General features: G+C 37.9%; 1 protein-coding gene across 2 annotated transcripts in view; it reads right to left on the reverse strand.

Moving 5' to 3' along the window:
* The window catches only part of CDKAL1 (CDK5 regulatory subunit associated protein 1 like 1), a 379,742-nt gene that overhangs the window by 306,679 nt on the left and 46,647 nt on the right, over positions 1 to 26,416 (reverse strand). For both annotated transcript variants that reach the window (XM_066323931.1, XM_066323939.1), the window contains exon 5: positions 6,757 to 6,841. In XM_066323931.1, coding sequence (XP_066180028.1) covers positions 6,757 to 6,841 — 85 coding nt within the window. The remainder of the gene's footprint in view (positions 1 to 6,756; positions 6,842 to 26,416) is intronic.

The raw sequence follows: 26,416 nt of genomic DNA on the forward strand, positions 1-26,416 counted from the left end.
AAACCTTAGCAAAAAGTTCTTCACCCAAAGGGTGGCTGGGCACTGGAACAGGCTCCCTAGGAAAGTGGTCACAGCACTAAGCCTGACAGAGTTCAAGAAACATTTGGACAAAGCTCTCAGGTATACAGTGTGACTCTTGGCATGTCCTGTGCAGGGCCAGGACTTGATGATCCTTATGGTCCACTCCAGCTCTGGATATTTTACAATTTTATGATACCATGTGTCCCATTTTGGTTGACAAGGAGAAAGGTGAAAGCATTATTCCATGAACTACAAGGAGAGCTTCACTTTTTACCTCAGAAGTCTTCCTTATTTACCCACATCACTGAAGTATAATGGTTGATCGCATTTGTTTGCAAAGGAAAGTGTATCTTGTATGTTTAGCAATGAACTTAACTGATTTTCAATGTCTGTAAACTGTCTGTGAAGCACCAGTGCTCCTGGAGCCTTACATAGCTGGGGACCTGTACCTCATCAAAGAATTAAAATACAGATATATGAAGTCATGAAATGTAAGAGTTGACCTCTCATGTCTTGGCCATATTTTCTTCTCTAAAATTGCGATCAAATGTACATTTGTCCCTAATGATCTGGCTCAAGACATATAGAGTACCTAAAAGCTAATTATCCCCCTAAACTATCTGAGGCATTAATCAACACTGCACTAATATCTCAAAGCATCAGCATCATGGAGTACTTAAAGCAGTCCCGAATGTGTTCCTATCAGAATAGAAAAGATTTCTAGAATAATTTTTAGAAGTTGATCTTTAACAGGTTCTGTTCTTGTACTTTTTTTAAAAGCTTTTGAAATTTTAAACTAAAGTACACACAAGTTTATAATCCAGGCTTTTGCAAATCTCTGCAAAATGTGGCCATGTAGCACATGCAATCACAAGCAGCCCATAATCCTTTTATCTTCTAAATACTATGCAATGGAAAGCACTCAGTTCTATATGGTGTGCTTTTTCCCTGCGTTTTATAGCATCATGTCAACCAGCTTTTAACATTCTTTTTCACAGCAGAGATGAGTGCAAGAAAAAGAACATACTCAAATGCAGCTAAAAAACTTTCCCCAACAAACATCATTTAATTCACGGAATTCTTCACCAACAGCTATGTCTTCCATCAGCTTAAGACACTAAAAGCATGGATGACAATATTCAGTAAGTGCATAAAGAAGAAAAAATACTTACTAGATTGGTAAGGTTTTAAATGAAGACTTCAGTTTAGTAATATTTTTGTTATATAAAAATCCTGTAAAATCTTTCTGCAACATTTGGAGGCCATAGAGCATTTGAAGTCAGCTGTGCTCCTTGATAAAGCCTGACCAAATACATGACTGTGAAACTGGTATTGCTTAAGCTGAAAAACGTTAACTAGTAGAATAAACTTTTTAAAAAGCCATTGTTTTGTTATATGGCCCAGCACAGCTGTACAAAAAAACCTTGTCAAACACTAAAGTAGAAAAGCTTTCACAAATCTGGTGAACATAGGAGAAATATTCAGTGTTTTCAACTAATGTACACATTACATCAAAGATTAGAGAACTTCCTAAAAGTATATTATTTCTTTACAAAACAGAATGAGCTGCAAAACTTATTTTTAAATTAATTTTGGTTAATGGTGTGTGATTGCTGAGATCTTAATAGATCTCTTACGTCTGGTAAACATGTAAATGTTGTGCCTGAATCTATTCCAATCAAGATTTTGATGAAGCCACTTCAGCAGTCACCTAAGCTCCTCAGGTTGTTCTTAAAACAGAATTGTGATTTTAAATTCTAGCTGATTGATTGATTTACAGCCTCCACTCAAAACCAAGTAACTCCTATTGTCTGGGGAAGGAGTTCCTCTCACTGTTCATATGGAATAAATCTTGAATATTAGCACTTCATCAATCTGCAGGTGTGTGAGCCTTTCCTCCTGGAAAAAGGCAAGGTTTTCACCAACATTATCTAGACAGCTTAGAGAGTCTGAGCAAGGAGTATTATTGGCAACAGTCTTAGGGGAAAAAGAAATCCAGCATCAAACGTCCTCCCACCCAATGAAGTTTGCTGTACAGGCATTTTTACTTCAGAGAATTCAAGCCTCCCTCAGATTCCTTCAATCCAAGTGGAAAACAGCAATACCCTACCTGCAATCCTCAGTACTGCCCTGTTAACCTTAAGTACTCTGACACAAACACCAAAAGTCACGGCAACGCCCCATTTCTGTAAAATGGAACAAACAGCCAGGCTATGACACTCAACTCAGAAACTTACACCTGGTGGAAATGATCTTCTTATGCTAACAGGATGTATAAAATAAAGAGCTTTGAAATACTTATGTTTTCTCTCCTGGAAGTACATCACAGCTTAGATTTTATTGCATGAACAGTGTAAACAACTCTAAATCACAGTCTACTTCTACACTGGAAACGTATTACGAACAGCAAAAGGATTAATGCTGTGTTAAAGACAGTGATAACCCTGCATAGTGTGCAATTTTTCATTTTGCTCAACTTGCAAAATGCATCATATAACTTACATTCATAAATGTTGGGGGAGGAAAAGAAACCTTCTTCAGGGGCTATTTTCATTTGCAAAGATTTCAAGCAGCAGAAAATTATTCTTATCGCTGAACGAGCTTTTGTATTTCTTAAAGAATAACCTCCTTCTATACTTAACATCAACACAATTGTATTTGGTGAACAGAAATCCTGTAGCATCCAAAGGCAGTCATTCCTTTTACTCTTCAATTTAATCCACTGAGAGCTTTAAACAACTTGCATGGTCTACAATCACAGTCCTCTTAAACTAACACTTCCAGAGATTCTATGGTTTTTGATGCTCCTTCTAGCATGAAAGTGAGATCCCACACACAGTATTTATCCCTGAATTGGTGAAAACTGAAGCAAGGACAGAAGTGGAAGCCACACGGTGCTACTTCAGTGCTAAAAGCCCTTACATCTCTGTCACAGCTCGTAGCAATCAGAATGAAAAGGGCTGAACACACACTGGAGCATGCCTTGAAGTGAATGCAGCAACAAATACATCGGAGAATGTGTGTCAATGCTACATGTGAATTATACATAGTAACAAAGATGATTATTTATAGTGGTCAGACTATTTCTAAACCATGACAAGCCATGAACACCTCAACTGCATAATCACGTTTTTTCCTCCCAGACAACATCATTCTGGTTGTTTTGATAAGAGAGACACCAAATTGCTATCCGTACTACTTCAACCAGCAAAGGTTGAAGGAAAAGCCAAAGTCCTCAAATACATGAGTATCTTATACCAGCTTATATTCAGGAAAGGATCAAGCCAGGGAAAAGACTGCTAGCTAGAAACACTGAAGAGTCTTTGAATCTTCAGAGGTCGTCAGGAAAACTGGGTTACATATCTGAGATTAACAGTCAAGAAAAGAGTATCAGAGCACACACAAATTAATGGAGCATGAAACTGAAGAGCGAAATAACTTTATTTTAAGGAAGCAAGCTCCTCTAGCACACACTCTTGAGCTTAATTCTCTTCATCAAACAGTCTTGGAGATTTACTGTGGTTTAAACAAGTTAAGGGTAGTAACTTACTTCTGGAATGTTTATTCTTGCTATTACTAATAGCTAAGTTTAAGAAAGTTGCTTTTGACTATAATAAATTATAGCAGAAAATGTTACCTGATAATCTTCTGCAAATGAGAAAAAAACCCCAAACAAAAACAGAACAGCCACCACAAACAATAAGCAGAGACACATAAATGAACTACCAAAAAAATATCCAACATCCTCCAAAAGAAATAAATAGTGACATCTCTCTGGAAGAACTTTAATGATATTTTACTTATTTTTTATTATTTATACTGTTTATAAAACATATATACATATACAGTTAACTCATCCGAGTTGGTTACATTGACAGATGATCACGTACAAAACAAAAATATCACACTGAAACACTACCACCAAAAAAAGGATGTGACCAACTTTTAAATAAATAGATTCTTTTTTAAGTATTATTTCATTTTAAATTCTAAGGCAAAATAACGTCAACTTCAAAAAAATGAAACTTTCCAAAAGTTGCTAATTTCCTGGAATGCCCAGCAACTGCTCTACTAAAGCACAAGAGGTAGATCAATCACTAATCAAAGCACAAGCCTTAATAATTATTTTTTTTAATTCCACCCACATAATTATAGTGGGAATTCTTTACTGCTATTGCCTAACTCTAATCTTACTTTAAGATTAACCAACTGAGAATAAAATCTGCCCAGGAAACTCTCTCAATTCCCACCCATATGCCAATGTCTTTAAACAACTCTTTGCCCACCATACCATTACTCAGTTTCAACAAGTTCAACTGTATTGATACTGAAGAACAGGAGACTATTTCCAAGAGCTATTAAAAAAAAAAAAAAAACAAAAAAAACCACCCCAACAGCATAAAGATTATACTGTCAGTAATCTTGTGTCAGCTGTATACACATCTGCAAAAGTTCGGTGTCTAGGAGTGGTTTGGTTCCTTTTTTAGAAGAGAATCAGACCAAAAAAGGTTGAACCTACTTCTTGGGTTCTGGCACATCCTTTGACCCATGGTATTAGTGAGGAATCAGCTTTAACCAGCATTCTTTAACCAGCAGTGTGAACACACTACCACTTACTTGAATCCGTGCATTTTAAAGTCTTATATACAAGCAATATACAAGCAACTGCTGCAGAGAATAAATAAATACTTTTCTCACAGAACATGCATAATACTATGCAACACTTGTAGACTGATTTCATTTTATTTAAGAAGAATTTTGCAGGACTGAGTATTATTTTTTCTACTCCATGCATGCTTGAACAACACAAACACACTACACTTTATTTTGGTTTATTTTGTTACTCAACTGAGAAAAGCAAAGATCTCCATAGTTACCAACAAGCTCCTGTGACAGGATATAATGGCAGTTCATTTTGCATCACCCAAACTTCATGCATTGGGGTTTTGCTGTAACAAATTAAAAACTACTTGGGAGAAGCTGCATTCTTTAAAGACAATGTGTTTCCCCTGTGTTTAATGCACTTTATGAAAAATGAGAAACAAGTACAGAAGTTGGCATTCTCCATGGCTGGGAACTGCCAGCATTTAGATTAGAGAATGAATGATGCATGCTACAGGAAAAGAACAAGTATAGGGAGATGTAAGGATAAAAAAGAATAAATAAAGAATGAAAAAAAATACAAGTAACAACAGGTTGATGAACAGAGCAGCAACAGAAACATGTTCTTCAAAGAAATATTTTTGATCATTTGCTTTCAGTTAGGCCGTCTTTCTTAACCAACTGTATTCTCCTGGCTAGGACACACCATACCACATAATTTCTGGCACAGGATTAGTAAAATAGAAGGATGGCCACAACTGAACTGGAAACTATCTTGTCATCAGTTCCATTGGCCAACACACACTAACTGCTGGAAGTATTCTGGGAATAGTTTGCTCTTTTTTTGTTGGGTTTTGTTTTGGCAACAGAGAAGAAAAGACATAAGCCATGACATTTGGGTCACCAAGTGCAACACCAGCAGACAGGAAGTGAAGCGCTCTCAGGGTAGAGGAAATTTTGGCTGTGCCTCCTACAGCAGGCAAGTGATTTCTGTTCCAGGTCACAGCCCTGAGAGTCTGCTAGTAACCCCAGCATTGCAAGCAGGTAGCTTATATCCAGCTTCTCTCTCGTCTTTTGCTTCCCAAGATCTATGTGTTCTAGCCAAAATGGATTTCAGCAGCCAGTCCAGTCCATCCCCAGTGCACCACACTAAACAAATGACTGCACAAACAGCCAAAGTTGTTTACTAAAGAAAAACTCTACAAGACACATACCACAGTATTTCTTTATACTGTACATCTAGTTACCGTCATCACAACTTTACTTCCGCAGAAACTGGAAGCAAAAGTCACTACTGTGTCATTTTGTTTGACATCAACGGAATAGTACTGAGCAATAAAACACATTCTTCAATAGACTTCTATTATAAGCTAATCAGCTAATCTTTCAAGAAAACGTAGAGTGAAATAGTAGGTTTTAAGTTTATATCAGATATCTTTTTCAAAGAATCACAAAATTGATAGGGTTGGAAGGGACTTCTGGACATCATCTTGTCCAACCCTCCTGGCAAGGCAGGGTAACCCAGAGCAGGTGACATGGGGACATGTCCAGCTGGGTTTGGAATGTCTCCAGAAAGGAGAAAGGGAGACTCCACAACCCCATGGGCAGCCTGTTCAGTGCTCTGACACCCTCAACGTAATGAAGCTCTTTCTCATGTTGAGTTACTTCTTGTCATTTAATTTATGGCCATTGCTGTACACCACTGAAATGAAGGTCCCAGTTAGGTCATATTTAAGTAAATGAAAAACAAAGCAACCTAGCAATTCACGTATTTAACAGACAAACAAACAAACAAACACCAAAGATGGGGAAAAAAAAACAAACCACCCAAAAGCATAGTCAGCTCTTCAGAAGACTTACAACGTTGTCTTCACAAGTGATGTAAAAGTCCCTACCTAAATGGGTCAGCAGCTCTCCTAAATAAGTGTAGTGATAATCACTTGCAAATTATTGCTATGTAAAAAAAATCCACTCTACATTACAAATCAATTGTAGAGAATTCACCATTGTAACACTCAAACTCAGCACATTTATTGCTCTAAAACACAAAATCACTTCTAGATTGAAAACACAAAGCTTTAAGACAAGTAATACTTGTTCATAGTTAAGTATCTTTGTAAGGAAACAACTTACTTGATTGAGTTTCTGAAGTGGTCCTCAGCAGGATTTTTTACTGTACAACTGTTCAGCAACCATAAATCTGCTTCAGCAGAGTTGTCTACAGAATAGAAAGAAACAACCTGTGTTAAGAATTATTTAACCTGTCAACTCCTAATTTATATCATATTTTAAAAACACCAAACTCTGCCATTATTAATAAGTTAGCTATTTGCAAGATTACTTTATACTCAATTACAGTCTTGGAAGGGTTTTTTTAATGTTGTTTTGTGTTTTAGAAAAAAAAATAGGCACATGAGCATTTCCGTTGTAATTTCTTTTCAATTTTTTTGCCAATAGCGAATAAATCACGATCTCATTTACCGGCTGAGGTGCCGTTAGATTGCACATCATGGAAAACAAAGCTAAAAAGAATGGTCACAACTCCCAGAAATGCATACTCCCAGAAAGATCTTGTCTAGACAAAGGCAAAATTAAGTGGCTAACAAAAGCAGGTTTCACTACGGAAACAAAATACCTGTTTCATCTCCACTGTGAAGTAATACTACAAAAAATAAAAATCGCAATTTATAAAATGTGAACCTCTACTAAAGAGAAAAGTCAGTGTAGCTGGTTTGGAAAGAAACATACATATTTCTAGTTTTGATTATATCTTGGTTATGGTGTAATTATAGCTCAGACATTTTCAGACAAAAGAATTCATGCAACCAATATCTGCCTCCATTCAGATAAGGATGCTATTTTTTTCAGGATCCAAACCTTTCTGTATGTTCAGAGCCTATTGATATCCAAATTCATTAACAGAACTGAATCCCCGAATTATCTGCAGAAGCACATATATAGACTCTAATCCTGTAAAACATGGCCTACAGTACAGAATTACTAGCATAGTCCTTATCTTTGTGAAGTTAGAGCTTCTTTTTTCGAGCGAAAGAATAAAGATAATCTATCTCAAATAGTTTAGTGCTTTAGCATTCATCAGAGTAGCTTGTGTCAGTTTGGATAAGAAAATTCATGTCACTCGCTACTATTCAGTACATTGACCATTTAAGTATTGACTGATGTATCTTTAAATAACATAGGCCAGTGAGCAATGAATACAGGTAAAATAGAATTTTTAGGATGCTGTACTCAAATTGACATCCTGCTAAAGCAGGAGAAAGCCTGCCAAGACTTAGGCATATTTGTATATGCACTCATCGTGAATGTATCCATACAGGCATGAATATCCTTTTCCTCCATGCACACACACTTAGGATGAAATGCTAAAATTGAAAAAGCTTTCTGTCTCATTAGCATTTTCTTCAAAGAAATCATCATTTACAATTAACTATCCTTAACCTATGAAGCAGTTAAATTGAAAATACATAACATGCAACTAATGCTAAATAAGAGAAAACATTAAGGGTGGTTCTAATCATTGTTTACCAAGACTACACTATTAATTTGACTAAAACACAACTTTCTTTCACAACAGGGAATGGCCACAAGGCAATCATCAAAACAATATTCAGATCTTTAGCTACTTTAAACAAATATCTGACCCTATCAGGTTGGGAAAGAGCATTCAGTTTTTTAGCCTACATAGAAATCAAAATAAAAATGGAACAAGACAAAGAACCCCTCCTCCCACCCAGATTGCATGAACACTATGTTTTCAGACTAATGAACAGACTCATTTACTATTAGAAAGATAATCAGATGAAAACAAAAAAAATATTAGGAATTATGGACAGAAAAGCAAAAAAACAGTTTCAATGTCAGAAAAAGAGTGATCTCTTGGCCTCGTCAGATGTACCAAGTATGAAAACAAACACATTTGAAAAGTAGTTTTCCAGTCACACTGCCAAAACCTTGTATTTCTTATTCTTTTCAGCAGCATAAAATGTTTATAAATTCAGCTCCACACCCATAACACACCCACCTGAGAATAAGGAGTGGGACACACACACAAAATAGCAAGAGGCCAACATTCAAGTGAGACATTACACTTCAGAGAGGAAAGTTGCAGTAGCACTCACACACCACTGTAAAGCACAACCATTTTCAAGAGATGTCTTTATTCAGAGGAGAGATGCCTTGAGACAGAGAACACCAGCTCTGGGCTTGGCTTCAGTTCCTCCTTGTACCTGGTCTCCACTGTGCAGAAAGAGACAACACTGTGGCAATGCTTCTTCCCTAAAGCCAAAATCAAACCCCTTTCTTCAAAACAGCCTTGGAAAAAGTAACACATTTAAGTTTAGAAAGTCCTTACATACTAAGCCAACAGGACTCATTTCATACAACAGTTTGGTTTCCAGGCTATAAATATATTGACTCTTTGACTGAGGGACAACTGCAACAGTTTATATATTTTACACATATAAAATAGTCTCCCAAATACATGTAAATTCATTCCTTAACAGGTTTCCGCCTCTGCAGAACAGAAGATGAAAATCAAAGGCTTTTACAGAATAAAATCTCCTGAGCAGTTCTGGGAAAAAGACACTCATTCATGTACACATCTAAAAATCATTTAAGGAAAATAAAAGCTTAACTGAGTTTGTCCTCCTCTGATAGCAACAATATTGTTTTATCATATTTAGTTGTTCTATATCTACATTTATTTTAGTTTTTTTCCCTAATTAATTCTCATGATCTCTCATACGAAAATAGATACATACAAGTTTTGATTATGCATATATATATAAACATACAGACACACACTTATGAGTTATTTTTATTTATTAAGTAAAAGTCCATATCGCACCTCCCCAAAATGATAGGTGAATTTTCTTAGTACTTTGCTGCCCTATTCATACTTAAAATAATTCATGCACTGGTGTAAACTCACCACAGTCAACTACATTTTCTCAAGAAAATTTCAGTTAAAAAGAAAAAATTGCCAACAAGGCCTTTTTGTATCAGGTTGCAGGAAGATCTGAACATTTGTAACATTGTGGGAATAACTTGTCAGTGGTCACATTTTGCTTTGCAAGGCCTTGATGGATGTGTGGAAACAAACATGGACCAAAACAGCAGACTGGGCTTGGCATGTATAAACAACATCTTCTGGCTTCATAATTTCTAAATATTAAGCAACACCGGGGTAACAATTCTTTATTCAGGGCACAGAAACTGGAGTGACTGGCTATCTATATCTATCTATCTATCTAAATATAGATATATTGGGGGGTGGGGGTGTATATACACCTGTAAGTGTTCTGACATGAGTAGATGAAACTGCTCAGTGCTTCCCTCAAATAAAGAGTCAAATAGCTCTGACAAATAAGCTCAGGCTTCTAAACCCATGCCTAGAGGGGCAGACAGCCCTGAGGATTCCCTGTTTATACTCCAGGCAGACAGATGAAGCAATCAGGTCTGGGTGGGAAGCACCACACGCACATGATGCTGCACCCACAAAGGCAGCAGTGCACCCTTCCCTGGAAGGTGTCCTTGTACGCCTGCCACCTTGGACAACTCCCTAAGGTTTCTGAGAAACCTCCAACATTGCAGTGAAGAACAGAGGCCTGTGTCCAGGAGCTCACACAGGTCTGAGTGAACAGGACAATATAAACTTTACAGAAGGTTTTCCAGCAAGCCATAGAGACTGACAAGAGCCATAAGCAGAGTGAATATCAATTACAGTAGTGAATATGATATAGGTGCATACATCCTGCAACAATCTTCTCTAAGGGGATCTTCTTCAACTTATTTCTGCCATATATTAAGCCTAATGATACTTTTTTAATTATGATATTCTGCTGATGATGTTTTTTATGAGCTACTTAAACAGTTTCCTCTCTGATAAGACATTTTTAGAAAAAAAAAAAAAAGGATATGTCAAATCAGCCTTGTATTAAAAGCTCAAAAACACAACTCAAAACCATGGTCTTTTTGCATTGTGACATCTTTTCCATTAAAAAAAGACTACACTGGAAGTAAACCACAAAGTCTATCACACTCTCTGAAAAACAACATAGAGTACAAAGGAACCTAAAGGTCATGGAAACTTCTGAACACTTAAGTTAATTGGGAAACTTTGGAAAACATGAATTAGCTGCATTATGCAATACTGAAATGATAAAATGGCAAGAGTCTGAAACATTAGCATACCTATAAAAGAAAATAATATTTACAATTCTTTTCTAACTAGCAGTGTCAGGTTTGTTATCATTACAGAAATCATAAATCAGCAGAATTTCTTAAGAAGACTGTAGTAATACTATCAGCTGAAAATAAACAACTGACTTGGGGGTTTGCCTGGTCTCTTAGCTTTAAGTCTTTTTTCTTTCAATTCTTTCTACATAACTTTGTTTTCTTCCAACCCCCCCAAACTACATCTCCTTGAATATCAAAACACTCACAAAGCAAAATGTTAGAAGAAACACAGCTACTGAAACGCTAAAAGAACAGCTTTACTTTCTTCAGCACATCACTCCTCTCCCTGCGCTGAAATCACTACCAGATTCACTCAGCACAGTTTGCTCAAAAACATGACTCATAACTACTATGACATACTTTTAAATACTGTACATCAGTCTGAGAAATTCAATCTGAAAGCAGAGCTTTCTCTGTAATCACTGAAGGCTCGTCCAGGGCCTTTCCCTCCAGCTGTCCTTATCCTATTCTTAATCACTCTGTGAGTCTTCCTTCTCACCTTTTCTGATTTTCTTACTTCTAACTCTCTTACACAACAAATATACCTCCAGTTTCTCTGTTTCCATGCACTGTATTCTAGCCTCTCTTCCCATTTATGGACCTCCCCATTAGACACTTTGTCCTGCGCATTCTTCCAAAACAGCTCTGTTCCCTCCCTTGATACCCTGGTTGCCATTTCATGCTCTGGAGCCAGATCCAGTAACATCCAAGGTATCTGGAATGTGTGCCCACAATTTTTCTCCATGGGAATCATCCACCCCCAAAAGACACAAATATCTAAGCATGAGGACACCTCACAGCCAGTTACAGAAGCCATGGAGCATCCTGACTGGAATAAAGTTGCCAAACTAATTATTTTCTTTCAACATCTCTGTGTCACAGAAACCCACTGTCACTCAAATTAGGTTACTGGAATTAGGTGCTGGTTAATAGAATGATTTCTTGGACCACTGCACATTGAGAGACCTCAAGAAGTATTGGGAAAGAATCTCCTCACAAATACTAGTGCAGAAATGCTGTGAATCATCAGTGCAAGAGGAAGGTACATCTTCCTCTGGGGACAGGGAGTTTGGTTATTTGTTTGCAGACAACAGGCTTTGCCTGGCAGAAGAAAAAAGCTAAACGAGGTTGAGAATACCTAGAAAAGGTTTGGGATTTTATTTGTGTGCCTTTCCTTGGCACACAAAATACTTAGCTACCATTTGCTAGTTCTCAATATTGTATCAGATACAGTGTACCTATCAACTTTCATGTAACTTCTCCTACAGAAAAGATTCTAAGCTAACAAGCTCCTTCCTTGTGTCTGCACTCCCGACAGCAACTACAAATCAAAATCACAAGTTACCGTGAGTTTCCAGATGGTACTTGTTTGAAATCTCAGGGACACATTATCAGTTCCCACCTCTGAAGACGTACCATGCATTTGCCAATGATACGGAACACTCAAAGGCATGCTGAAAATACCAACTTTGCAGATTGCAAATGTCTTTCAAAACAATCCCACTCATGTCTTATCAACAGTATCAGGATGCAAAATATAAAAGGATCAGCTTGATTGCAACATGACTTCTGTTTTCTCATTAAATTTCTGAGATACTCTGGACATAACAAATTACTTCATCCTCAATTAATGAAAACACAACTCTTTGGTTCACCCTGCATATATGTTATCTAAAGTTCCAAAAGGAAAGCCAGGCTGCTTATCAAATCGGGTAATGTAGACAAATTTTCATGAAAAAAAAAAATCCTCCCATCATGCCTCTTGCCCTGATTTAAACTACAAATACGCAAATTTGCTATTTTTATTCTCCATTAACATTTTCATTACTGAGCTAATAGTGCAATTAAGCTTTCTTGGGTTTCTGGTTTTTAAGAAATTGAGTATTTTTGGCAAATTTTCTTGAGCAGGCAGACAACTCAACAGCAGCTACTGCTGGACTATAAACAGATTTTTTAAAGCCTTCCAGATCAGGATGCTGTGTCTGCTAACAAAGGATATTTCTTGCTGTCCAGGACCAAAACGGAGGTCCACAGTGACTTTTCCACTGAACACATCAAATAAGTAGGAACTGAGCACGCTTAAACATACAAGATCTAACCATTTGAAACCCAGTAGTGCGCTACTGGATTCAAAATATGACATGTTAAATCATTGCCTCTCCTCATTTCAGTATAACAGACAAATAATTCAATTTCATGTACTCATGCCTACTTTCAGAACTGAAAGTTTTCTAAAAAAATACTCGTTTATTTCCAGTCACCTTTGAAAACCCATTCCCAAAAAAGAAGCACTCTTTTCAGCTGTTTAGGGGCATCATGCAGCTACTGTGACAAACTACTAAGCTATCAGTTGATGCCCATTCAATCTGTTTGTGACCTGGAACTTTGCCTTACCACTCCTTCCCAACAACAAACTCCTTCAAAGTATATTTGGTTGAAGGCTACCAAGGCCAGCAGAACAGCTTATGGCTTCTGCCCCCATCACTGAAACTAAATAAAGGGTGACTTTGAGATCATTGAGAACATGAAACTGGAACTTGAAAAATTACAATAGGTGAACACCAAAACTAACATGAATATATTTATAAATAGTGCAGACAAAAGAATCTGTATTTCAGAGGATGCCCATCAACAGAATACTTCAGGCCTGGCATGGGGGTACTGAACACCAGACAACATAGAAGAAAAAGTACACAAAAGAATAAATTTAGCTTCAAAATATCGATGATGGTAAACTTTACTTACCACTTCTACTCTGCAAACATCAGTAGCACTTACTCTTATTTATAATGGGATTTTAAAGTGAGTAATCCATTCCGTAAGTATTTTTCATCTCTTCTCTAGAGACAGCACAGGCTACAGTCTGGGTCTGAGATGATCCTTGGAGTAAGCTGCCTTTTTCTCCCACTTTCTACACACTTGTGTCAGACCAACAGGACACCCCAGCTACACTGCTTGCTGCAGCCCAGGGCCTGCACTGCAGCATCCAGACACACAGAGCTGGGTAGGAAGGCTTCAGCCCACCACTAGCAACACATAAGCTCCACAAAGTAAAGAACAGGAGAGTTAAACATGCTTTATAAAGGTTTACCTTTTAACGATGAAAAAAATTCCAATAATTTGTATTTTCACTCCTTCTGCAGTGTCCAGCTGGTTTTTCTGCCTCTGCACCCAGCACAGACAACACAAACTGACAAATTATTTTTGGTATTTTGTTCATTTTACTCTAATTCACTAGATTTCCCATGCATTAAGGCACCTCAGGGTAACTTGAAGTTGCAAAATGTTTTACATTTAAAAAGGCTAAACCTAGAAACATTTCTTTAGAAAAGCAGCAGGTTTCCTGTTGGAACTTTAACAGTCTAAAACTGCAGTACCTGTAAGACATTTAAATAATTCCCCCCTATGAATGAGAACTTTCCCAAGACCATAGCCACTGAACGACTCACACTTGTTCCCATCAAAAAAGGGACTGATCATTTCTACATCTTACCTGCTTGCTATCTCTGTTGATCAGGGAAAAAAATGCATACTACAGTTCAACTCTAGGTACAGTTTTCTGTGCCACAATCTGCTGCATTTTAGTCTACATGCCTGAGAAATGTTCCACTTGTCATGTCAAAAAGCACCCAAACATTTTAAAGGAAAGGTACCCCTCTTATAACTATACAACCATGACCATGTTCTAAGGGAAGCTTATTCCAACATGACATGACCTTAATGGGCTACTCTTTTCTCATGGCTCTTTTTTGATACAAAATAGTCAAAGCTCACTCTGCACGTGGTATTATATACCAAAGGTGGAAAATGTAGGCCGAATTTTTAGCTCATTCCTTCAAAATAAAGACTTCAGTACTTTGAGAAAAGGGGATCATGCAACTATTTCTTGAACAAAACAACACCTTAAAATCAGAGGATAAATCTCACTGCTAGCTAAGAGGTGTGTTGGCAGAAAGCCTAAGCACTGCCAATGGCTGTTCAGCAGAGTGACACCTCCTGTTAAGGTACCCAAATCACCCTGGGCAGCAGCAGATGCAGATGCCCTAGCATGGTACTCTAAGGTGGGCATTTCTCCCTGCTCTTGAGCACAGGCAAAATCTCAAGGCATTCCAAGAGCTGACTGCTCCTTTCAATTCACTGACGATTTAATGATCGGTGCAAATAATTTCAATATGCAAAGTAGTGATGAGTGATTTATCAGTCTCTTGGGAAAAGTCCCATTACATTAGGAACAAGGTCAAGTAGCCTGTTTCAGCCAGGCTATGCTACAACAACACACAAATAACTCCGGCTCATTCTGATGATTAACGCGGGTAGAATTTGTTTTGTTGACAGAATTTGGAAAAATCCCAGAAACCCCTCCTCCTCTGAGTCTTAAGCCTGCTTGATATTCCAGAAATAGCACACACAGTACGACTCAGTGCTTTTCTGTCCCTACATACAGCTTCATACGCAAAACACGAGTTATTCAAATGAGCAAATACGGGCTGATTGCTCCTGTCTTAGTCACTCAAAATCCAAAGCCAACCACGAACAAAACATCTTGCACAACACCGTGCAACTGAAGCTTCAAAGCAGGCTGCAAATATTAACTGATTTACCTTCAACAGCCACATATTAAATATGCACCCTTCCCAACACCAATTCATTTTCATGTTATAAATGTAGACACGTAGTTTCAGAGTTTCCACAACTTGATCAAGCCACACAGGTTGTTTATGCAAACAAGCCAAGATGCTGGCCAAGTTGTCCCTGCCTTCAGGCCTGTCCCTGAAAACAAAGCCACTGCCTAGATTCATATGCACAAACTATTTCAGTCTAGATCCTTTAGACAGAAGATATCCAATACATTTTGACAAGTTTAAAGGCAATCACAAAACCCAACCTTTCAGGAATTTGGGTTGCACAGCAAATTAACAGAAAACACTGAACAGCAGATCAAATTGATTCCTTTCTATGAGACAAGGTTAAAAAAGAAAAAAAAAATCCCTCTCTCCCCCTCAAAAAAACTAACACAAACAGATTACAATAGCTGTAAGTCCCCATGTGTGCTCAAGCATAGCTCTTGCAGATGTGTTACCAACTGTCTCAGAGCATCTACTGAAGTCTAACTATGGCTTTAGAAGGATGACAGCTGATGGGTGAGCTCCAAAAGAATCTCCGGATTGCACAGGGTTCACTGAAAAACAACTGCATTCTCATTTTTGATACAACACTTCAGAAATCTCCACTTGCCTTATCTGTAGTCTCAGAATTAGACTTACCTGGTAAAAATTATTAAAGAGGATTCAATTGTTTTGCAGATCAGAGTTTCTAAAAAATGACTGAAATTTAAATGGAACTGCTGATGTTGAGACTGGCAAGACACAAATTGCAAGTCAGAAATGTCATCTAAACTACTGATTTGAAATATCACATACTGTGATGCTTAAGGTACAAAAAAACCCACTGCAGTCAAGCATAAGTAGGTATTTCATATGATGATAGCAAAGACATGGGTAAACGAAAAAAGAAAACTCTTTGTTTTCCACTATGCATCATATGATTCCACATGAATTTGCTGTAAACAGCAATAAGCAGTTCAGCATCAAGAAGGATTGACTGGACCTGCCCCAGGAATATAATTTTAATCTCCTTGATGAGTAACACTCTTAGCAAATCTCACTTACACAAATGCTTCTATCTACAGAGCTAATGGAAAGTTAAGGGCTCTTCCTCATCATGCCTATGCAACAGAACAAAGAAAATATAAATTGAGGGTTATTCAGTCCCATAATACACCAAAGTACAACCTGTTGGGGTAAGGAACAGATAAGAGAAACCAAGGGCCTTTAAAAGATGCACTCACATCACTTGAATTACCTACCCTACTAAATGAGCCTCTTGCATTTCTAGTCCCTGTAAAAAACAAGTAAATCCAACACCAGGAAACTCAAAGCAATGAAGTAGAAGATTCTCAAGCACAAGACAATTCCCAAGTAAATGGGAAAAAAAAAAATCTTCGCTTCATTTCCAGTGTAGTTCAAAATGGATCTTAGGTAATTAACATTATTCATTTATGGTTTCATTTAAAGCATAAAGAGAGCAGCTTTACTCCATAGATTTCATACTTTTTCAGTACATCTAATTCTGTACAAGTTGGCCCATGGCACTGAACTTCCACATTTCCACAACTTTCTAATCTTCATTAATTTCCACAACAGCCAGGATTAGAACTTCGCTATACTCTGCAAAATAAACCTAAATTTTATTCCTGTATCTGTTTCACAATCTTTTTTCTCTAAATTCTGTCTGCATTAAGTTGTACCTAGAAGCCATTTATTGATTTCAAATGCCTTGCTTCCACTTATTTCCCGTGATACCTAATGCCACAGGGAATATGGATTTAGGTTTTATCTATCACTTTTAAAAGAGTTAAAATTATAAGCTATTTGAGCCAGATATGTCTAAACACTTATTAAATTGTAGCTTCCGGCTACTTATTGACTTTTTCAGAACTACCTTCACACCTCATCTATTTTCTACTTTATCAGTTTTCTGAAAAGCAGGAGATATGGGCTTAAGGTACCATACCCAGCAGCCAGATAAGCCTCTGCTGTGGCTAATTCCCAGCCATCATCCCCAGTTCATACTATCAGCAAAATTTAGTGCTTGTGAAAGCTTCAGACTAAGCACAGCAGAAATTAGAGCTCACTCTTTACACACACAACCAGTAAATGCAGCACAGCAATCAGCAGTGCAAGCTTCTTCACAAAATCCCACCACCAAGTTTGGAATAAGCTTCATCTGGAAACATTTAAGTCAAAGCAGCAGATCTATGTCCATTGAGCCAGAATAGTAAGGAAGTTTGTTCATGGCAGAGGAGTAAAGATGCACTGGGAAAGAAAAGCAATGACAGAATAGGCAAGTGTGTGCAAAGGTGTATCCCAGCCCTTCCTGCCATTTCTCCATGCCCTGACTCATGCAGAGCAGACACACCAGCCCATGCAGCTGCTACAAAGCCATGCCTTAAAGAGACTTAATAGTTCTGCACCAATACTGAGATACCCATTACAGCCTCACACATTATTTCTCTACTGTGTCTCCTGTCAATCTTGACTGCAGGTTTGATATCCTTGTTAGACACAGTTTTGTTAGATTATTATCATTTGTACAAAAAAAAAGTGCCAGAAAATATTCTTCCAGTACTAATAGGACTGCATGCAATAAGACAAGCCTATTTTGAAACTTTCAGAAGCACTTACAAGTGCCAGAAGTTAAAACATGCCAGTTTTGCACTGAAAAATGTAGTTTTATGGCCTCGGAGCAGTTCGATTTCATCAAGCACAAACCAGTTCAAACACTAGTTTGAGACATGTATTATTTGATGTAACAGCAGCTCCCAAAAATAAAAAGAACATTCTGACAAACAAGAGAAGGTGAGTGAGGATCCGTTTTCCTATGTGGAAGGCACATCTCAAGATTTCAAGGATGGTCACAAGAAGTGATGTTGGCATATTACAGCAGGGAGACTCTCACTTTCAAAGTGCACAGTGCTGTCTCTAGCAGTTCTCCATTTCCTTCAAGGAAAAGGCAGAAGACTTGCTGGAAGAGCTCCACAGGTCAGTGACAGAAGGAGTCAATTTTTGGGAGGGTTATCTTCTTCCTGCCCCAGGCTCCACACTGGGAGTATCTTCCTTTGATTGGATTTACCTGTCTTTCCCTGAAGGCAAGGTAAAGAGTAACAACAGAAAACCTACATTTCAGTACACAGCTCAAGGTATTGAAGAAGCCATTCTGACCTTTCTCCTTTCTGGAAATTAAAGATACTTCACGTACTTATTTTTAAGACTTCAAGGCCTATAGTTATCCACAATTTAATTTGTATTTTCTGATGTGAGAGGGATCTTTATGCAAATGTCTCTTTTTTATCAGTGACTGAAGCTTAATCTGGTATCTTCCATGATCACTATCTTTCTTTGCATATTTTTATCTTATGAATTTACCTTTTCCTTGCTTTCAAAGATGAATTTTACAAAATAACATAACAAGTTCCTACAAATCACATAACCCATCCCACTCTGGCACATTATCTGCCCATATGCTTGATACTGACATTATTTTTTAGAAAGCTTTTGGTGAACTCCAGTGGTAAAGTTTTTTTAAAAAAGGTCAAAAAACAAAAGCAAACTTCTTTTTTTTAAATATATACTCTGCAGAAGTAAAAATGCTTATGGTTGTAAACTGCCTTGGCTAAAGGGTTATGGTCACTTCCAGCAAGAAAAGACATTAGCTGTTTCTTGTTTCTCGCCTTTAGTCTTTTAATCATTTTAGAAGAGAAAAATCCAACACTAATTAATCAGAAGTTACTAGACATAAAGGCAAGTGGTACAGTGGCAACAGATACCGGGGGGCATGACTACATGGAAAACCTAGACTACCTACCTTCAGTCAATAAAGTTACTGATTTGTAACCAATGGTATTGGTTTGTAATTAATCTTTATTTATTTCAACTGGCCCTGAAACCATAACCCTGAAAAACAGTACCACCTCCAAGTGCATTAACAGACCCCTTTAGGTAAGGAAAGTTTAAAAAAAGTCATCTGTGAGTACCACCCTGTCAGGATGCATCAAGATAAAGGAACACAAGTATTAGCTCAGCTTTAGGGCCGTCAGCACAGCTGGGTAGGATCCAAGCTGAAATACAGCTGGTAATCCAGCCTATGAACACAGCATGGCTCACACAGCGGAGTCCCAGCAACACACAACATGAAATCAGCAAGGTCTCCCACAAGTACAGGCAGAGCAGATGGCTTCCTGTCTTTGAAACCGCTTCATCTCCATGTCAGGTTCATCCACACATTCAACCTTTATAAAGTACAGAAGTTAGCTGCCACGAAGTACTTAGACCTTTGCACTTTACTAAAGATCCCACTCTAAGGTCTTCCAACTAAAACAGAACTCAGGTAAAAGTATTTACTACTGTTCTAAAACCAGGAAAACAAAGATACCTTGAGACAACCACGTTAAATTCGCATTTTCATGTTGTCCTCTTCCTCACCAGTCTCACCAGCTCTCTGCTAGCATCCCTTTTAAATCCTGTCAGCATCGGTATTTAGCCACCAAGGCTACAATTTAAATTGAATTTAGGCTCCAAATACTTAAGCTCAATAAAGTGAAGCTACTTTAATGTTTTATACATAAGAGAGTATACAGCACCCTGCCTACTGCTCCAACGGCCCTTCTTCCCTTCCAAAAAATCAATTATCGCCAGGAAGTAACAATTACTTTACAGCACCTACTTGTAACTGTGAAAAAAAAAAAAGGCAGCATGTTCTTTTAAAGGTTAAGTGCAGAGAACAAAAGGTATGTGCTTGATATACACAAAAATTAAAGTTAAATGTCTTCCAAATGCCAGAGATGAGAATACAACATCCTTTAGCTTGATTTAAATCAGATTCATAAGAATACCGTCATGTGAAAATCCTCTGCAGTTACTGTCGCATTCCATCTGACTCCAGGAAACACTGTGATGCTTTCCAACAGATAGAGAGAAAATGTTAAGAGAACATTTCTCCTCTCTTGGATAAGGAATCACAGGGGCCAGAATAAGCTACATGTATGGATAATTGACTAATACTCGCATAAAAAGAAGTGGTTTAATGGTAGCTTGAAAGTGTTAACCACAGTATTCCATCAAGAGATGTTAACAGTCATTTTTAATAATTTATTTCACAAACCAAACAGCATTAGCACTGACCTGCACAATTAAAAATGATGCCATGAGGAGGAGAGAGGGTTTATACATGTAATGGTAGTGGTGAAGAGACAACTGAAATAGAGAGGGAACAAAGGCAAGTATACAGACTGACAGAAAAAATCAGGAAATAAAAACACTAAAAGCACTACGACTCCAGGACAATTTCCAACTGTATTTTTTCACATTTGAAAGTAAAGTATTTGTTACATCCTGGACATAATCTGCCAATTTGCTTGTTAAAAATGGCAGACATTTCATCACAAAGAAAAGGAAACAAATTTTTAAAAAATAGTAAAGTTTGTTCGCTGTTTCCACCAAGTCTGGATTTTAAAAAAAGAAAAAAAAAAAAAAAAGCTGTATTCGAAGTCACATTAGTATATTCAGGAAAAAAAAAAAAAAAAAAAAAAAGAAAAAGAAAAAAACAAACCACAGCACTTTCATAAAATTATTCAGGTTGGAAAAAACCCTCAAAGACCTTAGAGGTATTAGTATTGCCAAGTCCACCACTAAACCTCGTCCCTTTAATGCCACACCTACCGGCCTTTTAAAGGCCTCCAGGGATGGTGACTCAATCACTTCCCTGGGCAGCCTGGTCCTGTGCTTGACAGCCCTTGCTGTGAAGAAATGTTTCCTGGTACATAATCTAACCTTCTCCTGGCACAACTTGAGGTCATTTTGTCTTGTGAGCAAAGACTGACCCCCTCCTGCCCCTCAATGGCTTTCTTGTGGATGAGGAACCCAAAACTGGATACATGACTTGAGGCAGAGCTTCACCAGTGCCCAGTACAGCAGGACAATTAGTGCCCTGGTCCTGCTGGCCACACTACTGACACAGGCCAGGATGCCATTGGCTTTTGGCCACCTGGACACACACTGCCTCATGTTCACGCACTGTCGACCAGCACCCCCAGGTCCTTTTCTTCTGGGCACCTTTCCAGCCACTCTGCCCCCAGCCTGCAGCACTGCCTGGGGTTATTGTGACTGAAGTGCGGGACCTGGCACTTTGCTTGTTGAACTTCATACAACTTGCCTCAGCCCATCCATCCAGCCTGTCCAGGTACCTCACCAGAGCCTTCCTACCCTCCAGCAGATGGACAACATCCACAGCCTTTCCCTCACCCTGTAAGGGGGTCACTTGGTCAGAAAAGGTGAGTCCCTCTGACAGCTCCTTCAGTACTGTCAGATGGATCCCACCCCACCCAACCCAACAGACATACCTACACGGCACAGCAGGTCATTGACCATTTCCCCTTGGATTATGGAGGCTTTATTCTGCTCTCTTGTCCCTATTTTCCTTCTCAGGAGGCTGGCTACACTGAGATCAACTGGTCTGACTGTTACAGAGTAAGAAAAGAAGGCATTAAGTACCTCAGCCTTCTCCTCATCCTTTGTTTGTTTACAGGCTTTATTTGTTACAAGCGTTTAGTACCTATTAATCATCACTGGGTCCTGCAAGCACACACAGTGAATTTTCCATTAATCATCTGGCACTTAATACACAATGTTGGAAGTGGCTTTGAACAGATGTATTTTGCCAGTACTCCCCAGCTGTAAAACCAACAAAGCATCCACTTCATTGCAGAGCTTCTTGCACTTGCCACACCCAAAGCGCCTTTATCAGGCCTCCCACCTGCAACCCAGGTGTTTTCAGTGTCCACACCCCCAACAACCCATCCATGCCAGGACTCCCATCATCTCTCAGTACAAAAACCAACTTTCAGCTCCAAGAATATCAGCAGGGTTTGACAACTTTTGTCCAAGCTCCACAAGAGCCCTGAGATAAGCCCCAAACCTCTGTAACTCTCAGACTGCCCCACAGGGAGTGACTTCAGTTCTTCTGCACTCTCCATCCAGTACACCATGCCCTGTGTACTGTCAGCAAGTAAAACCACCAGCTGTACTCAAATCCAGAAGCCTGGTATTCCTGATGCTGAGAAATGTATTTCTGTCACATTCAGTGCAATCCTTCAATTCACAATTGGTATGGGATCATGAAAATAATTAATTAAATGTATGTATTTGATTTTAAACTGTATACACAGTCCCAACTCCCCAACAAATGTGAACTCTTAGAGACAAAGCACAATTACATCTTCAGATCAAAGCAAACACTCAAGATAACAGGTGTAATTTCCTCAAAAATGTCCTACACAAAAGAACATTAATTATTCACAACTTGGCCAGTGTTATTAAGTAGAAACAAGATCGATCTACAGGAGATGGATTGAAGAAACTATTTTTGAACACTGTAAAAGGAAAAAAAAAACTTTAAAATCAAATGTTTGCAGCTTCTAATACCATCAGGGTTCTTGTATGGACCTCATTTTTTACTGAGCTTATTTGAGATCCAGCGTTACATTTATTTTCAAAACCAATATTCACCACTTATGACAAATAGATTATTATCCCCCTTTCAAAACTTTGAGTGTTTTATCCTTCTGTTCCCCACTATCTTTTGACAACATCAATATATAGTCAACTTTTTTTCCTTAAAAATAAAAGTTAAAATTAAAGGTAAGGCCTTACTTAAGTGTCATAAAATAAACAGCTGCCTCACTTTTCTTACACTTTCTGAGTTTTTTCAGCATTTGTTGAAGTCCTAACTGAGGACGTTTAATGAAGACCTCTATTCTTTCAGGCAGGGTGTAACTTCAGTAAACTCTTGCAAGGCTTAAACTATTCAAAAGGTTAGGGCACTCACTGAAAAGGTACAGATCAGTCATCATTAGGCTCAGGTTGAAGATTTAAATTAAGTAGGGGGAATAACTGTGCATCACAAGTAGATGAAAGGTGACACCAACAGCTTCTGAATTTTCACAGCGCCTCTGAGATTAGGAAGGAAGCAGAGTCGGGTTAAGACCATGTTTAGGAAGCACACAGTAAAATCACAGAAATGTACATGTTTTCAACATATCCATACAAAATTAATGACTGGAAAAAGTGCCAGTAGCATATATAAACAGGTATGTTTACTGACCCATCCATTTGAAACAGATGGTTAGTGAAATAAATAATTAAGTGGTAGAATTTAATTGCTTAAAACCATTTACGAAAGCGAGTAAAAGCCACACAAAACATTCCCATTCCACTGGCTCACAGAAGTATTCTGAGAAGTATGAAGAACTGAGAATTTGATAGAAAGCAAACTTGTCAAATCTCTGCCAAATGCAGATATCCTATATATTCCACCCTTGATTTCACAGGAAGATTTCAGTTTCAACATAAGCATTTAAAAGGTCTCTATTGTACTATAGAAGCAGATTTGATACACACTATTAGGATGACCGGCTCAAAGAGGAAAACTTACTACACCTGTTTCAAGCAGGTGATATTTAACACCTGTACCTCTGAAAAAGTGGGCATTATTCCTTCAAAAAGTCACTACTCATAGACAGCTTTTACTTCATTCTAATACACTGCAAATAATATGATAACAAGGTCTTCATGTTGCTTTTGTTTCCTTGTTTGCTAATTGTACATCAGTGTCTTTTTTACCATTCATGAAAATATTAAAAGGAATCTTACTAGCAGAAATAATCCTAGCTGGTAATTACATTTGTTGCCCACACATGCAAAAAAACCAATATATGTACAAATAATCAACATGTGTCAGTCTAGAGGTAAAGTACAATATGAGCTATAACGTTGCTTGGGTTTTTTCGTCCCTTCAAAGAAACTGCCTTTGCATTGAAAAGAAAAATTCTATATGACCCTTAAATCTTTTATTTTTATGCATTTATTACTACAAGAGACAGTCATTAGCCAGAATATTGTATTCAGTCCATTTTGTATTATTTTCTGATGCATTAAGTCCAAATACACATGTATCTTCTGGTTTTCAATACACTCGTTTTGCTCAAAGTGTATCTAAACATGCCACGTCAAGTTCATTGTCCCAAGCCTAACAACACAAAGCACTACCAGAAACACTTTGCAGAGCTACAAGTATTTGGGCAACTAGAAGAGTCTTGCAAGAAATGTATTCTCACTGCGATTATAAACTAATGATGAAAAATTGAAAGAGGTAGCATTTAAATTATACCGGACTGGCAGTGAATTTGACCTGAATGACAAATAAATAAATGCTGACTTACAAAAATGATCATGCCATTCAGGGTATAGTAATGTCTACAAGCAAATGGGAAACTGATTTCCTGCCCATCAGACCTCTCAGGATACTGAACTAACACAAACTAATATAAAGCACATGGATTTCAAAAATATAAGTACCACCTTACTAGGGGGAACATTTCTAGAGAAATGACAAAGTACGAATTACTTCCCTCAGGAAGAAAGAAAGCTTCTGACTAACTTTTAAGAACCCTTAGCAACCCAAAGGGCTAGCAGACTCATCCAATAATGCTTACAACTTTATTTCATCAGCACCCTGAGCTACCCAGCATATAGCAGTACTTCCAGACACTTAACACAGAGACACTGACAAGCAATGCCTACCTAACAGCATCCTTGCACACACCTTAAAAGCCAAAACAGCCACTGTGCTACACGTTGTAATCACACAAGTGAGACAATTCATCAGCTTTGGAAGCCAGATCAGCTACCACACATTCCACGGAAAAGCAAGCCTCAATGCCTTCCCACAAGAGAACTTCAACATTTATGAGAAATAAGCTAAACTCTCTTCTTCCCCCAAAGAGAACCAACCCTTTTATCATCCCTTATCATTGGCCCTGCCATAAACTCCATGTCTGTTTTTTTCAGGCGTATGTGACTGAGCAGCCATTCTCAACCTTTATTTACCTTTGAAGTCAGCTGGTTTTATTTCAGACCTTATGTCTGTGTATGCAAAAGCACATCGACTTCTTCAATTCTTCTGTAATAAAACAGAATCAGCCTTACCCATAAATGTTGTACTGATTATCAAGACTTTTATGTTCCAAATCTTGTCTTAGCACTTTCAAAGGTAATTAACCCCCTTGGAATGAAAATAAAAACAGGAATAGCCACCAAGACTCCTCACAAAAGATGTAGTCCAATCCGGTGGGATACTCACCAAATCATAAAGCATCCCAGAAAGATACAGTGACCTTTAAAAATTTACAAAATATGATTAGATTAAAACCACTGTTTAGCTACTGTTACCTGAAAACAATGAATTCTCTCAGACACAATCTTGAAACCATATTCCTATTCTCCTATGGCTTTTATGTCATGTGAAATTAGTATTATGAGATCCTAGAATGTTGCTGAGCTTTGAGTTTGTAGTTCTGATAATTAATGAACCAGTTCACAAATGTCAAGAACAGGTTGGTATTTGCTCCATATAATCTGCCTCCTGCCTTCCAAATATCTGACATTACATCGGTTTATAATACATTGTGGAAGATTATGTCACAAGTCAGGTACACACAAGCTGTGAAACACATTACAATTCAACAGGATATTGCTTCTGACAACATAAATTGATTCTTGAATCCTAAAACAATCCTGTTCTGCCCCTAACAAACTCAAGAGCTGATGGACATAAGACAATGAATGTATTCTTGGGTTTAAATGGAAAGATTTCCAAGTCACAATACTGACCCTGTATAATGTAAATGCACACCAACTCTACAGTAAACTACAAAAATTGATTGGAAGCAAAACTATATTGAATACTAAAATGCAAGTAACCAGATAAATACTCGTCAGTCTTCCTTCTTTCTTTCCCATACTAATCATACACAGATAGTGCATTCCTGCTTTAGACCTTTACCAAAAACCCCAGGACAGGCTTACCACACAAAAAATACATCAAAACATATAGTAGGTAGTTAAGAGCCTCCCTGCTGACT

Source organism: Sylvia atricapilla, chromosome 1 (genome assembly GCF_009819655.1).
Source record: "Sylvia atricapilla isolate bSylAtr1 chromosome 1, bSylAtr1.pri, whole genome shotgun sequence".
NCBI lineage: Eukaryota > Metazoa > Chordata > Aves > Passeriformes > Sylviidae > Sylvia > Sylvia atricapilla.